This window comes from Tachysurus fulvidraco, chromosome 4, assembly GCF_022655615.1.
Source record: "Tachysurus fulvidraco isolate hzauxx_2018 chromosome 4, HZAU_PFXX_2.0, whole genome shotgun sequence".
NCBI classification, from domain to species: Eukaryota; Metazoa; Chordata; class Actinopteri; order Siluriformes; family Bagridae; genus Tachysurus; species Tachysurus fulvidraco.
The window spans coordinates 3,269,267-3,286,115 of NC_062521.1; the positions used below are offsets into that span (position 1 = coordinate 3,269,267).

Here is a 16,849-nt window from a genome sequence, read left to right on the forward strand (position 1 = left end):
AAACTGCAAGAAACTTGAGTCACTCTGCTATTTCGGTAATTTAATGGCAATCATTAGACATATCAACGTATTTATACAAATTTTATGTTGATTCTTCCAAGATTTTACATCACCACACACACACACACACACACACACACACACACACACACACACACACACACACACACACACACACACACACACACACAGGCTCCTTGGCTATTTTATCAGTGTATCTGACTTAAAGCTGCACTTTGAACGTGCTACAAGCGCCACAGTTGCATCATCTCGATTGCTCTTAGCCTCAGTTTATCAAAGAAATAGTTTTTATCTCAGTGTTTTATCACAGTATGACACTGTTATAACAGTACATACAACTGGCCTACACTGATTGGTTATTTTATCTCAAACACATACAATAAACATGTAGGTTCACTTAATAGAGACATGATTGCTGTTGCTATGAACAACGTATCAGGCCCCTTCTGCACTATCTATCTATCTATCTATCTATCTATCTATCTATCTATCTATCTATCTATCTATCTATCTATCTATCTATCTATCTATCTATAGTACTGTACAAAAAATAGAAAGGTGTGGAAAAAATGCTGTAAAGTATCCATGCTTTTTTGTATTCAGTGTGACCATCGTTTGCAAAACAGCATTATTTCTTCAAGGTCCGCTTGCACACAGTTTTTGAAGGAACTTAGCAGGTAGGTTTCCAAACATATTGGAAAACTAACCACAGATCTGTTCTCTGAAATCTTTCTGTAATCCCAGACAGACTCAGTAATTTTGAAATCAGTGATCTGTGCGGGCTAACCCAACAATTCCAGGACTCCTTGTTCTACTCTATACTGAATATAGTTTTTAATGACATTGGCTGTATGTTTGGTGTCGCTGCCATGCTGCTGAATAATCAAACACCTCCATGATGGTATTGCATGATGGATAGGTATCTGCCTGTATATACCTCCATTGAGGACACCACTAATTCTGACAGAATCTTCAAATCCATTTGCAGTAATGCAGCCAGAAACTTTCCCAAACCTTTCGCATGCTTCACTTATAAAATAAAGTCATTACAGCCCGTCGAAGGAAAGTAAGCACGATTGATCTTCAACATTCTGCGTTAAGTTTCCTTGGCCGACCACCGAATCTACGATACGCGTCCTTTCCTTTGTGCTTCTACAAACTGAACAGCACATCTGGAAAGTCCAGTCTGCTTTGAAATTTTTGTCCTGGTGCAGTACAATTACCTTGTAATACACCTGCCTCATATCTCACATCATACTTTAATGACCAAAATTAACCCTTATACACTCTTCTTGACTAATACTAACATTTTTTATACGTTTAAAAATAAACATTGAAGTAAAGAAATGACGTGTGATTTTTTTATTATTTTTTTTTAGGAAGCATTAGACTAAATTTTACTTGCTTCCTGTTTCTACGTGTTTGCATCATCTTCTACTCAGTTACTGCGTGAAATCTGATTAGTCCCCGAGGTGGTGTGGGTGGGGCTTTGCCTTATCCAAGCCTATCACGTCACAGTGTGAGAATCGAAACTTAACTCGTTTCCCAAACTTTCTAAAACGAAAGTAATCCACACCAGTTTAGGATTAAAGCACAGTTTCCATCTGAGTGTCAGATGTCTTTATCTGTAGTCTAAAAGCAGCCTGATCGTGTTTATTTTTTCGTCTTTTTGCACTTTGTGTTATTTCATCTCTTCTAAATGGACGCAGGGAAAATGAATTACATCGGTTTGCTTAATGAATTTGCAACCAAAAAAGGTTGGGTTGTTGATTTTCAAGAGGAAACGTCAGGAGCAGATCACATTAGAACGTAACTATATTTCTGAATCAAACCCTGCATTAACATGGAATGTAAACATCTAACAATCCACAGCACATATTCTTTTGATCAACAGTAAATGGTGTAATCTTATATAATCAAATGTCTGGTTATATACTGTATACACTCACTGCTGTGAGAGGGCAAATACACTTATTATCAACTTTAATAGGAACAACTATTCACTTATAAATGTCCACAAGACTGAGTTTGATTGTCTCCTAGGTTCACTATGAGGGTCCGAATAAATGGTGAGTTATATCCTGAAGGTGTTGGACAAAAGAAGAAGGAAGCCAAACAAAAGGCTGCAAAGAATGCCCTCACAATTTTGGAAAAAGATGAACTGGGTATCACAGTAAGTACATGTTTTTTTTATGTGTTTATTAAAAGACTTTTAAGACTTCGGACATAATACTAAAAACTGGCATACCTACAGTAGTAACTTAAAATATAGAGATTTATTAAACGCTTGAAACACCACCTTTCTGCACCACCGTTCTACCTTTAAATTAATATTGAAGTTCAGTTACAGTTTGGAGATGACAGGTTCACCGCTAGAAATAAAACACGTATGGTATGTACGATATGTATTGGGTAGCACTGTTGCTTCACACACCCAGAGTTTGATCCTGTGTTTGGTTTACTCTCTTATGTCATATCTCCTCACACTTCCCCTAAAAGATGCCCGTAGAAGTGATTAGGTGGGTTTGTGCAGACTATGTAGATGGGAGGATGTAGTGTCTGTTTTTTCTGTTTACTTCTCAAAAATGGACCATACTTTTGACACCAGCGATTCTAGGGATTATTTGTATTACTCTGGAATGTAATTGAACCTGACAGGTTGTGATTCTTTTCCTCAGGAAACAAGTTTGGAAACTTCCACCAGTTTCTCACTCAAGCCAACTCAAGCCAACTTCACCTGCTGGCTGAATGAATACTCTCATAAGCAAAAAATATCTTTCATAGCGAATGAAAGCACAAAGATGGGTCTGGGCTCTAACAACCAGCAAGTATCACATTTTTAGAGACAAGTTCAGTAATTGGAAACTAGGAGATTTTCAAATGTGTTTTAATTTTATTTCTTTTCTGTGTAGAATCTGTGTAGAATATGCTTGCAGGTATGTCTGTGGTGATAAAAAATTCCCTGAAGCTATTGGCAACAGCAAAAAAGAGGCCAAGGAGGCAGCAGCAAAACTTGTTCACGAGAGTCTTACAAATCAGGTAAATGAGAAAGAAAGAAATTAAATGTTTCAACTAATGTTCAAAGCCATTGGAAATATTTGGGCTGTTTTGACAAATTAAACAAATTTCATATTAAAGGTTCTTGATGTAAATGGAAACGGAGAAGAAAATCTAAGTATCCAAAGCCTCAGGTAGGTCACTGTTACAGTGTAATATGGTGTAAATTTTAGGTTAATGATTTTGGTTAAATGTTGGCTAAACATTTTACATGACATTAAGGCAGGTGATAATAGAAGCAAAAGTCTGAACTAATTAATGTTAGAATAAATCTCTTATTGTCTTTTCATGTTATTGTTTTGCTTCATCCCCAGTCTACACAATCAACAGCAGAGCACCACTACGGACACTGAGAACACATCAGCAGACGTGAACTTCATAGGGCTCCTTAATCAATACTGTCAGAAACGTAAACTAATGAATTGTTTCAGAGCCGTAGAAAAAAAAGGGCCTGCACATGTTCCTGAGTGAGTATTTAGAAATCTTTGAATGATTAACCATTGAATTAATTTTTTTGTGCTCAAATATGTCCAGAATGACTGACAATCTTTTTTTCTGCTAGATTTGCAGTCAGGGTTGTCGTAAATAATAAAGAATATCCCGAAGGACGGGGGAGGACTATGAAAGAGGCAAGACAAAAAGCGGCTCAGCATGCCTTGAATGAACTCGATGACTCAGATTTAAGTAGTCAGGTAAATCCGACATGCATATTTCATTTATAATAGGGCTACTTTGCAACTCTGAAATTAATACATTTTTTCTTTCCAGAATTCATCGCCGGTCTCAATGAGGTAGGGTTGAAACAATACCTTTAATTTGTGATATATACCTATTTGAGAATAAACTATACATGCTAATATTAACATTTTTGTTTCTAGTGTGTCATCATATCCTTCCAACTTGTCAGAGCGGTTGTCTCCTGTAAGTGCACAGTTTGTGGTTATTGTAGTAATACTAGGGTCAGGATGGACATGGCAGCCATGTTACATATGCATACATACAAAAGCAATATCTTTATATAAGCAGCACCATGCGTAAAGCCTTCAGAGTGTTTGTTAATGATAAATTTACTGCTATTTGTTGGTTAAATTTGACCAAGGGTCTACTGTGTATCAGCCATGTAATCTTACAAATAAACTCAGGTATAGTAATATACAGTTGTTTCTTTTAAACCTAAAATAGGTTTTGCCATTTTTTATTGTTTATTTTTATTAAAATAAATTTTTTATATGTTATTGTGACTTTAGGTACCAGTATCACATGTTAAACCAAAAAGACAGTAAGTGTCACATGGATTTAAACATTCAGAAATATGTACTTATTTTATACACATTGCCATTAAACAAGTTTTGTCTTCTATTTTAGACTCGCTGCAAACTTTCAAAATTCACCAGTAGGCATCAAAAAGGTATTAGATCAAAATCCTACTCATTTACATTTATAGCATTTGGCAGAAGCCCTTATCCAGAGCGACGTACAAAAGCGCTTAAGTCTCTATCATTAGATACATTAACTCTGGTTCACTAAGTTACATACATAAAATACCATGAGTCTAAAACAGGTTTTTTGTTTTGTTTTTTGTTTTAAATGCAACAAACAGGGAAAGAAGTGCTCGTTGAAGTGTTTCATGAAGAAGTAGGTCTTCAACCGTCGTTATTCATGAAACACTTCAACTAGCACTTCTTTACTCAACACAGTGCATTTCACCACCTTTAAATTGTTCTGTCAATACGTGAAGCAGGAATCATCCCCAGACCAATTTTCTAAAATTATTAATTTTCTGTGTTTCTTCCCATGATCTTCCAATTAGCAATCTAATATTAATGCGCTCAAAATACCAATACCCTCAACAAACAGTCCAAATACCCCTGTTTCCAGCCCTACAACAAAATCAAGGTAAGCTTGCGTCTGTGTATATATTTTTTAAAGATATACTTTTGTGTTGCCGAGTGTTAATACGTTAGGATTGTTAGGACGGAAACTTTTCTTTGTTTCAGCGCATGAGATTGTGTTTGACAGATACAATAACCACTAGATCATAGCTGTTTTCTGCTTTCTTGTAGGTTTTTAGAGGAGTTTGATACAATAAGTAGAATTGGCAAGGGAGGATATGGTCGCGTTTTCATGGCCAGGCGAAAGCTTGAAGATACAACCTATGCTGTCAAGATAGTAAGGTTTACTGAGTGAGTACATAAGATTTTGTTATATTTACCATGATATTCTTTGACATGCATTAATATAATCTGTATATCATTTATTTGCTTGTCTTCCACACAAACTTTGTATGTACTGTAGTACGGCTTGCAGAGAGGTCCAAGCTTTGTCACGTCTTACCCATGCTAACATAGTGCGTTACCACTCATCATGGACTGAGGAGACAGAGTACAGAGACAGTTCAGACGATTCCAGCGGTTCACAGTAACTTATCTTCATTTATTTTGGGATTACACTAAAAGTTTATCCATTTGTTTTAACTGATAAAAAATATATACGTTTAATTAATACATTTTTGATTCTAGCTCTGGCAGTGGATCAAAATTCCTCTATATTCAAATGGAATTCTGTGAGGGAGAAACTCTGAAAAGGTGGATAGAAGAGAGGAACTTTAATCCTGAAAAATACTCAACCCGGAGGTTGGAAGCAGCAGACATAATAAAGCAGGTCTTGGGGGCAGTGAAATACATCCATTCAAAAACACTCTTCCACAGGGACCTAAAGGTAGGTTACTCACTAAAGTACTGCAGCTTAAAAAACACTAGCACGGCTAACAGTGAAGGAAAGCCAGCGTATAGAGCTCAGTATCTGCTACTGTATCTTTTATTCCGTTTAAAAAAATCTTAGAACTCAAGCATTTAACTTAATGCTGCTACTGATACTAATTTACAAGTGATTCACAAGTTGTCCTTTAATTTCAACCAGCCATTAAACATAATGTTTGGGCAAGATGGAGGCGTGAAGGTGGGAGATTTTGGACTTGTTTCCAAAGAAGAGCAAGATGATGACGGACATCTGCTGGAACGCACCCAGAAAGTCGGGACCCGTTCTTATATGAGCCCAGAACAGGTTTGTCACTTATTTGCAAAATTCACGAATAGAATTGGTGACTGTACAGTACACCATGACACCATGTGTTTTATTTGCATGTGTCTCAGAGACTACGCCAGAAAATCTATGACAGAAAGGTGGATATTTATGCTGCGGGCCTTATTTTCTTTGAGTTGCTTTGGCGGTTTGGAACAGTTAGTGAAAAAGACAAGGTTAGTGAAATTATACATATACATAAACATATATTCAAATTCTTTTACTAGTTACTAAAAATATTTAAAATGTCCTTAATCATCACAAAATAAAGCTATAAAACATTATCAACGCTGTCATTTATAGGAATGGGACCGTATACGAAGTGGGAATTTTCCGAAAGAATTCTGCATAAAGTTTTATTTTGAAGTAAGTAAACTTTTGTCTTTAGTCATTATATGATTGTATGTTAGTTATTTTGGTCCGTTTTGCATAGTGTATGTCATGTCTGCTACTTTTGAAGAGTGAAAGCATTTGGAATAAACTACAAAAATGTATTTAATCATTTTGTGAACTTTTCTTGAAACCAGTGTCATTTAATAAAACACATTTAATAAAAAGTATTGACATTATTTTGTTTGTTTGACAACAACCCAAAAAAGACACATTACGATTTTGTGATCTTTTCAAAGTTGTGTGCACTAGTAATTGTCGATGTATATAATATAAAAAAAAACACAAAATAGTATGCTGTGTTTTATCAAGTGCTATTTTCTAAGCTGTGAATAATGAGGGTCAAAGCAATAAGCAACAAGCTTTCTGTCTTCTTCAGCTGTTTTGTAGCATCATATTTTTAAAAATGGCTATTTCCTTTTCAGTCTATATTACCTATCCCTCTATATTTTTTAATCTAGATATTATTGTCTCTACTATCCACTAAATCCTGCTTTGAAAGCTTCTTTTTAAGAAATTTGGAAGCCCAAAAACCTTAATTAAGCACCTGTGTATCTTGACTCGCAACCTGTGTACAATGACTCGGATGTCATTTATTACACTGTCATATAAGGCACTAAAAACAACCACATGTTTTTGAACTGTTTTTGTTTTTGTTGCTTTTGCTTTTAGGAAGCAAATTTGTATGTACTCAAGAGTGGTCCATGTAAATCTAATACTTTATTACCCTCAAATTTTATTATAGCACAACCTAATTAAAGGAATGTTGTGTGAAGATCCTGCGAATCGACCAGAAGCCAGTGATCTGCTCACAAAGCTAGACCAACTCTTCGCCACCACAGCCTCAACAAAGCATGAAAACAGGACATACTGATGGGTGAACTTCAGTCTCACACTTTGAGACAATATCCAAGAACTGTGTGAAAATAAACATTCAATGAAATATTATTATGTAGATGGCTTCCATGTGGCACTTTAATAATATGAAATAACTGCATGTGTTATTTTAGAAGGCATTTTATTTGTTAATGCTAGTTCATTTTTTTAATCATGGCATGGAAACACTTTAGTGTTTGATATCGTCTTTAACATAATGTTTTAACAAGGCTAAAAATCACACATTCCACCTAAATAGCCATTTATAGAGTAGGCTTTTGATAATTTGCTGGAGGAAAATCTAAATTGTTCCAATTGGTATTTATTGGTATTTTAATTGTTATATCTGTTTTTAGAAAGAGTGGGGAAAAGGTGAATTTGGAATGTGCAATTAACCTTTAATTAACATTTTATATGTAATATATATATTCTTGCGTTCTTTATGGTCATGAATCGGAAAAGATGTTGCTAGATTCTTGTTTTACAATGTCAATTAGTTTAAAATTCACTTTAGATTTTAGTAGATGGGTTGAATTAACATGTTCAGAAGGACATTGTTACTTTACCTGTTTGTAATGCTGTGCTTGTTTTTCTGATCAAGTGTGATATATATGTTTGACTGTCACTATGATAATGGACGACTGTTATTAAGCATAAACAACAATGAGTATTTATAGGTGTTGGTATAACATCGTTAAATTTTTGGAGAACAGGTTTGATTAGTGGAGCAGTAGATGGGATGAGTCCAGGGACAGAAAACGTTGCAATTATAGTGTCATGAACTATTTTTGTGTCTCATTTCCCTTTTCCTTTCCACTATATCAGTGGAATCTATTTTTGTGTATCAAAAACCTCTTCTTTCTGAAGCTGTTCATTTCTTAAATACACCTCATAAGGAAAGCTCAGACTAGTTTTGCCTTCTTTTCTTAATTTAATATTTATCCCGTTTGGCTTTTAAGATACGCAGTGTAAATTATAACGTTTTCAAAAGGTGTGTAATGTTTTAAGGTCGTGTCTGTTTACCTGCAAAAGCCTAGTGACGTAAACATGTACATGTTTCACCTGATGAGTTGATTAAAACATTTGGTCCCAATGAATCAGGGTAATTAGGATGCTTTAGAACAGCTTGGACTGTTTGGAATGGTATAGATCTTTGGATTTTCCCATAGACTGTGACAGTTTGCAAAGGGTATGAAAAATTTTGGACATGCCACTTTTTGTTCAAATGTAAATAAAAGATGAGTAATAATTTTTTCCACAATGATGCCTCTTGTACATCGTCTTATTATATTCTGGGAGACGCCTGTGTCATTTCTAATCATATTTAAAAAACTATATTTATATCTCAAAAATGTATATACAAAAGACTAGTTGGCTTTTGTATATAAATATTAATTATTTATTTATTTATTTATTTTTTACACATCATCACCGTGTCTTTTATTTATTTCTCCAGAGCTTGCTTGGTATTTATTTATTTATTTAGAATGAGTGGCGAAGCTTGTGGAAGGTTCTGGAAACTTCACGAACATTCGAAGGCGATGACGTAGCAGGATTCTGAGGGGGGTTGAATAACAACCGGTTTATTCCGCTTAGCAACCAGTCGACTGTGGTGGCGCTTCGGTGACGGTTAAAACGCAGAAAGTCCAAGTTTTACCTCTTTTTTTTTGACGGATTAACACTGTTTATTAAGGTAAAAAAGGGTTTATCGTTTTAACGACCTTGTTGTATATTATATTATTAATCTATCGTCTTTTATTTCACCGCGTATTTTATGTAGCGTTAGCTCAAGCTAACATCTTGCGTAATGCTAACGTTTAAATATAAACGAATATCTCTCGCTAGAAAGTTCACATTCGTTATGAAACTGATCTTTAAACCGACTTGACACAATTTCTTAAACGCTTTTTAATGTCTAAAGTCACCGCTAAACAAGTTACATAACTAGTATAAAATACCACAGATTTTTCGCTAGTTTTGGGTTCATGAAGTTTTACCTGTAGTCCTTATTCAATACTAATTAAAACCCGAGTCTTTAATTATTGTATTGATTCTTGTATTGATTGTAATGAGTCAGATGACTGTTTTGTTTAGATAATGGTGGTGTAATCAGTCTGCCGTCTCATCGCTGTGGGCGGAGTTTAGGTTCCACAATCTGGTCTCAGTTTCTAGTGTATTCTTTAGTCAGCACTCTGCTTTCTGTTCAGTACATTTCATAGGCTGTAATTCCAAAGATTTTAAAATGTTTCCTTCTTGCTTATTTTTTGACATTGTTCAGTCTGTTGCGTCGATGTTAAAAAGTATGTACATTTTGCAGGTTCTACAATGAGGGCTGAAGCTAAGCTGCAAGTGCGCGAGGGAATGCGTCTTATTTTCAACCAGGAATCGTCCCCGATGGACAGATCTTCACGATCAAGAAGTCGCAGCAGTAGCAGCAGCAGTAGTAGCAGTGATGGTTCTTACTCCAGCAGTGATAAAAGCAGATCTCGCTCTGTGTCACGGAGATCACGGAGGCCACGACACAGCTCACGCTGCACTTCATCGTCAAGCAGCAGCCCCTGTTCTCGTTCTCGTTCTCGTCCACGATGCTGCCGAGCTTCAGGTCGTTCCAGCTGTCGGCTTCGTGGTCGATCTCGCTCTAACAGACCCTATCCTAGGCACTCATCCCGTTTCAGGCGAAGAAGATACTCGCGCTCCGTCAGCCGATCTTCTTCCCGAGAACGTTACTACAGGAGGTCAAGAACTTCCCGCTCTCGCTCTCCAAGCTATAGGAGAAGAGCTCCCTCCTACAGAAGATCCTACAGCCCCAGGCCGAACTCTCCGGAACGTTCTTTACATCTTAGTCAGAAAGGTAAATTTAATATGCTCCTAATAACAGTTTGAATGCTGTTAAATTGTTTTTAAAGCCTGTATACATGACCGATTATTTTAATGCTGTCTTTTTGCAGACAAAATGGAACTTCTTAACATTGCCAGAGAGAATGCAGCAAAGATTCTGGGAGTAGAAGCAGTGAAGCTGCCTGCTAGTGTGAGGTATTTTGAGGAACAAATGAAAAAGACGATAGCACCCGACACGGAGAAAAGGGTGAGAGCCGACCCGGTGCCAGTGAATAAACCATCACAGGTTAGTTATACACACGCATACTCTCCTTATCAAGTGGGGTCAGTGACACATGCCAATATTTGTCATTTTCACTATAATGTGAAAAGAGACTTTGTTCTTTTAGATTAACAGTTCTGATTAAAATACTGTTAAAAGTAGGCCTCTACATTTCATCCACATGAAAGGGGCAGTTAGTCTTTGCCAAGTTTTAATTTTTTCTTTCTTAGTTTTTTATTTAGTCTTGTCTTAAAGCAATTTGGGTCATCGTGTAAATTATCTCCTCAGACATGATTGTTTTTGGCCGATGGATGTAATGGAATCGTGATGAAGACAAAAAATATAGACCACCAACAACTACATACTGTCTTGTCTGGACTAGGTAATAGGTAATACTATACTGGAGTGTGTGTGTGTGTGTGTGTGTGTGTCTGCGCGCGTGCCTGTGTGCGTCTTGCTTTGTGGAAAAGATACTGAGATGCAAAACCGCAATATCTTGGTGAATGTCTAGAGCACTTCAACTGCATTGTGTGTGTTTGTATCATTTCTGTTCCTGTAGATCACATGACAGTGGTCTGCACTCCTCCACCCTTTGGAGTAGGAGAAAGATGGGGAAATCATTTCACTTGAGAGATGCCATTTTTCAAGACGGTTTAAAATCTTGTAATGTGCAAAGGTCAAGTAACCTCAGTGCAAATATCGTTAGTCCTAAAAATGTCCTCATGTCCTATCATGACTCGTGACTATCATGACATGCCCTCAATCATATTTCATATTATTCTTGCTATGAGGCAAATAATCGTAAGCAAATAACTCAGAGCACAAACCCTTACCAATAGGAATTTATTGTACTCTTGTTGATGGTTGCATCGGGTCCATTGTTATTTACCAGAGTCTTTCTTGATTCTGTGTGTCTGAAGAAACTCAGGACTGGATTTTAGAGGGCCTTAAATCAGAAGAACCCTTATTTACCAAAGACAAGTCTGTGCACAGAGCGCTGGATGGGGTTTGGAAAAAAATACATTTACTGCATCTTTATTTAGGATACTTTGTTTTATTTTATGATCTTTTATACATTTTCTTTCCTTTTTCTCTGCCTGCAGCACAAGCGATTGGCAGAGATGGGTAAAAAAAAAACAACAAAAAAAAACATGCACTATAATGCCAAAGTCACTTTAACTTGGTTTCCTTGTTTCTTAATGCATGGAAGATGTTACGTTAGGAAAGGGTTGTTAATTATATTATTGTTAATATATTTGTCTCTTCTTTTCATTTCTTTAGGATGAAGGTGAGGCAAACGAAGATGTTTCTAGAACGTCTCCTTCAAGGAAACCAATTACTTTCAGTATCAGTGTAAGTAGAGAACAAACGATTGCCAGAATAGACACTTTTGCAATATTTTTGTCAGTTATTATTTTGGACAATAAAACGAAGTTTCTCATTTGTGTGTTCTCCGTCTTCAGAACGTTGTCGCCAAGCCGCCCAGCAGCCCAACGCATCACGTTACAGAGAGTAAGGTAACATCCAGAGCAGACAGAATTGGGAACAGAATGCCATATGGAAGGTGGATCCCTGTCAAGACGGTTTCCACTAAAAAACGCTGATCATCTAGCGCTGGATTTTAGTGTTGTATAATACTGTATATACTCTACTTCTTTTTGAGAGGGGGTAAAAATAATACTGGATTTATAAGCCATGTTTTGTTTCAGATATAAAGTGTTCGGATATAATTATGTTGGAAGAAGTCAAGAGGATATCAAAAGGTGGGAGGATTTGTATGTAACTTTCTTAGGCTGTATATAGTTTTAATAAAGATTATAAAGTGATGTGATGTAAAAATAAAAAACTACAAATTAAACATAATACTCTTCAAAGAATTTGTGTTTAGAATGAATGTTCAAATGGGCTCTTGGGGATTTTGGTTCCTTGGGTAATTTGTCTTGATTTGAATGTTAAGTACGCTGAATGGTGTCTGTAGTTTAGTGTTCCTGTCTGACTCAGCATGTTAATGTTGTGTCTAGAATATTATGATGCTGAAGGTCAGGGTTACAATCCCACATGAGTGATATAAAAATATATAATGTACAATATTATTATGTATACACATACAGTGTAATATTATTTACACGTCCGTGTATGTTAAGTATATGCAATATAGTCAATAAATATATATATTTTAACTATGTAAACGAATAAATATGATAAATGGATAGTAGTATAGTAACTTGGTGTGTATAATAAGTAGAATAGTGCATATAGGAACATAAAAGTAGGTTATATTAAGTGTGTATACTTATTAAACACTTGATTCATAACATTTGACCAAAGACACAGGAGGTGGCTCATGTCAGAGTATTTATCAACATGATAATTAAGGTTCAAGGGTACACTTGGGTGGGCTTTCATGAGAGCTTTTTATTATTACACATTCAAATGTTGGTGTTTAAATTTGAACTTTCACAGTTCTAATCCCAGCCTTTCCTTTAGAAAATCCAGTGTGTTCTATGCAGGGCATATACAGGAAAAGATAAAGCCCCTAAAAAAGCAGTGGGGGCTGTCAGCCCTGGTAGTTCAGTTGGTAAGTGAGATGCCTGGTGCTGCAGAGATGCATGGGTTCAAATCCCTGCTGTTTATTTTGAAGACCTTGTGTGTTCTATGCAGGGCATATAAAGTAAAAGATAAAGCCCCTAAAAAAGCAGTGTTGTTTGAAGGTACTGGTGGCTCTGAGGGTGAGGTCTGGATTGTCACTGCATGGACACACAGGATCGAGACCTGGTAAAGGTGAGCTGAAGGTACTGGACCCAGGAAGGGCACTAAATCCAGCAAAGAGAGAAAGAAGGAGAAAAGCTGGTATGTCCCAACTGGGGCTCCAGGGGAGGTGAAAGGAGGGGTTATGCTGCTCTGGGCTGTGCACAATATTACTAACATTTATCATATTAATTAATTTACATAGTTTACATAACATAGTTTAAAAAAACACAATTATTTATTGACTATATTGCATATACTTAACACACAAACATGTATGTGCATACATAATGTGTAGAATAGTGCATATAAGAACAGCAGTATAAAAGTATATATTAAGTTATATTAAGTGTGTATATACAGTATAATGAAATGTACACAGTAATATATATATAACATAAAAGTAGGTAAGTGTGTGTATACAGACAGCAATATGACATATTGTACCTTCAGCTCACCTTCAGCCAGTCTTGATCCTGTGTGTCCACACAGTGACAGTCCAGACCTCACCCTCAGACCACTGAGCCACCAGTACCTTCAAACAACACTGCTTTTTTAGGGGCTTTATCTTTTCCTTTATATGCCCTGCATAGAACTCACAAGGTCTTCAAAACAAATGGCTGGGATTTGAACCCATACATCTCTGCATCACCAGGCACCTCACTTACCCACCAAACTACCAGGGCTGACATGTTACTCTGCTTTTTTTTAGGGGCTTTATCTTGTCCTTTATATGCCCTGCATAGAACTCACAAGGTCTTCAAAACAAATGGCTGGGATTTGAACCCATACATCTCTGCATCACCAGGCTTACTCTGCTTTTTTTTTTAGGGGCTTTATCTTTTACTTTATATTCCCTGCATAGAACATACAAGGTCTTCAAAAAGTACCTATACTGAACACTAGGTCTTTCTAAAGAACATCCAGGGTCTTTACTACTACTTCTTAGGGATGTGTTTAATCTTTCACTTTATAGTACCTACCTACATAGACTAGTGCTCATTAAGAACATCAGACTCAGACCTCAAACTGCAGTTGTGATGCTGCTGCACCTGTTTACCTGCTCAGTAAATCATCATTTTTACTTTACATTGCCTAGGCAGAAGAAAAGGCCAGTCATGAAAATGACCCTGAACGCAAGTTGAACAACATCCACTAGATGGCGGTAGTGCTACAGAAAAGTTCAACCCAGTAGAAGCTGTGCCTTGTGCGCATGCGCAGCGCGACAAGGTGCCTTAAATGTTGGCTTTGGTCTGACTAATTGTTTCGTGCAATGTTCGCCTGCTCTTTCTCGCCGAACTCTTTATTAAGCCGCACATGTTAGTGTTTTTCCAGCTCTATCACATCTGACTCAACTCATCAGCTCATTACTAAGCCGTAAGAGCAAGAAAGCAAAGTAAAAAGCCAATTTCCTTTAATCTGTTTTAATGTAGTTTTGGCAGACAATCTAAACCCACTGGTGTTATTACTCATGTCTTTAGTTGCTCAGCTTCTCTGTTGTTTATCTCCTTGTTGCTGATATGTATTATTCACTACACACTGCTTTGGTCTAGAAGTCTGTTTAGCATTTCTGACTTCACTTTTGGGATTAATAAAGTGTATTGCTCATACCCAGGCTCAAGCACATCCTTTCCTGTTCCTTAATAGCATCAGGTTTTATATTCAAAGCTGTTTGTCTGAAAGACATGGACAATAAACTGCATTCCCATATGTATACCTCCATCATAGCATCATAACAATGCCTACGAATGTATTTATTTAATGAGAAGTAAGGAATGAATACGACAGAGTGCTCAGTTCTAGGAAAACAACAACTTAATAGTAACTGAATGATATATATATTATTAATTAAACACCAACGCATCAGATTTTAAACCCATTTAACCCATCACTTACGTTATAACAGCTTTAAACTCTCATTCTCTCTCTGCTTCTGATACTAAACACTTCTGTTATTGAACAAGAGAGAGAGAGAGAGAGAGAGCAGAGGAACCACTTCCTAATGATGGATGACGTTTTAAATGAATGATCAAGGTCAAGCCAATTTATAAGCAGGCTACATCACACAATCGACCTGTAAGAAAGCCTTGGTTTTGGAAGACGTCTAACTGTGAACCGAGTTTGTTCATGATTTCGATTTGAAATACATCAACAGTCTGAATTATTCTTTGGCACCTTGGTCTTTTATTATGTCGTTTCGTAGAATCCTGAAGTTTGCCTTTACACACATGAAGCAGTCGTTTCCATTATACAGTCCACTAAAATCAAGCTCAGTTGGAACCAGCAATCGTGGAAAACGTGTCATGAAACTCTACCCAGTTTCTGGTCTGTTTAATTCTTTTCTTTTAGTCTCATCAGTGCTGTTGCAGGAACACAATTATTCCAGATCACAAGATTGATCTAATGTATGAACTTCAGGGCACAAATTAGCCAATAGATGATGTTTTGTACAGCATTGCTAGCTAAGAGATTAATTACCATTTAGTGTAATAAACACAGACGCATCCACGTACCAGGAATAGTGCAGCAGCTTTATGGACTGAGACCAACCACAGAAATCAACCTCGGGCCTTTTCATCCAACGAAATCTCTCCTCAACTTCAGACCTTAACACCAGAAAGGGAGAAAACTATAACACTGCTGAAGGCCAACATCAACTCTTATCAAGAACAAAATATGTTATTGATTATTCCTAAGAATTAGAAATTGATAATGTCAATGTGAAGTTCTAAAAAATAAAGAGAGAACATGGACAGCGTATACGTACACAAGTGGAGTTCTTGTAGTGATGCTCATATCGTGAAGCTCACTTGAAATATTACAAGCCTTTCAGGCAAATTGCAATTGACATCCAATTAGCTGTCTTTAATGCCACAGCTGCCAGGCGGCCGTTAAAGTCGATCACATGTGTAAAATACTCAATGAGGCGCCTGACTCAATAATTATTTTGCAATAAAACTGTCTAATAAAATTCACTGACAAATTGTGGGAACTGCTGCAAATTTTGGCTGAAAGGCTAAGCGTGATCTGATGATCTGCTTCCTCAGGAAAAAAAAAAAACAAATAAACAAAACATGTGATTGTCGAAAAAGTGAAGTCTGCTTGCATCGTATTTCTAAAGCATTCTGGAAAAAAAAATCATTTGAAAAAGTAATGCATATAAGGAAACTGAAACTTTGTGGCATTTTAAAATAATAAGTAAAGAAACACTTCGGTTCAGTTCTGCCTCCAAGGAACATAATCAACAATGGGCAAAGTCGTGCAATGCGGCCCGGTAGGTTATGATATGTTCCTTTTGGTGCAGTTTGTGTCTCCCATGATTCTCATAAACGAGTGTAAAAACAGAACCGCTCAGACTCACAGGGTCAGATTACAGACCCAGATCCATTTCTCACGGTTCTTTGTGAGTGACGGATCAGGAGCGCCGGACCAGTCCAGAATATACTTCAGTTGTGGGCAAAATAGATCACTAGAGACAGCGTGAGAACGGTGCTGTATCGCTTGTAGCTGTGCTTCGAGGCTCAAGGACGTCATAGACAGCTGTTCTCGTGAAAAGAACACACAAATTCACACGCA

At 36.8% G+C, this 16,849-nt stretch overlaps 2 protein-coding genes across 2 annotated transcripts; both read left to right on the forward strand.

Moving 5' to 3' along the window:
* The first annotated feature begins 1,566 nt into the window (after positions 1-1,566).
* Positions 1,567-10,276, forward strand: eif2ak2 (eukaryotic translation initiation factor 2-alpha kinase 2). Its single transcript, XM_027165843.2, has 20 exons — positions 1,567-1,830; positions 2,065-2,194; positions 2,700-2,845; positions 2,934-3,060; positions 3,160-3,212; positions 3,393-3,545; positions 3,641-3,770; positions 3,847-3,869; positions 3,957-3,999; positions 4,326-4,357; positions 4,444-4,486; positions 4,889-4,974; positions 5,142-5,261; positions 5,374-5,496; positions 5,598-5,796; positions 5,998-6,141; positions 6,231-6,335; positions 6,463-6,525; positions 7,295-9,118; positions 9,743-10,276. Exons 1-19 carry the CDS (start codon positions 1,721-1,723, stop codon positions 7,421-7,423), a joined length of 1,959 nt encoding a protein of 652 aa, XP_027021644.2. The 5' UTR covers positions 1,567-1,720; the 3' UTR covers positions 7,424-9,118; positions 9,743-10,276.
* Positions 9,751-12,041, forward strand: rsrp1 (arginine/serine-rich protein 1). Its single transcript, XM_047812074.1, has 4 exons — positions 9,751-10,276; positions 10,374-10,549; positions 11,807-11,813; positions 11,989-12,041. Exons 1-4 carry the CDS (start codon positions 9,751-9,753, stop codon positions 12,039-12,041), a joined length of 762 nt encoding a protein of 253 aa, XP_047668030.1.
* Positions 12,042-16,849: the final 4,808 nt, after the last annotated feature.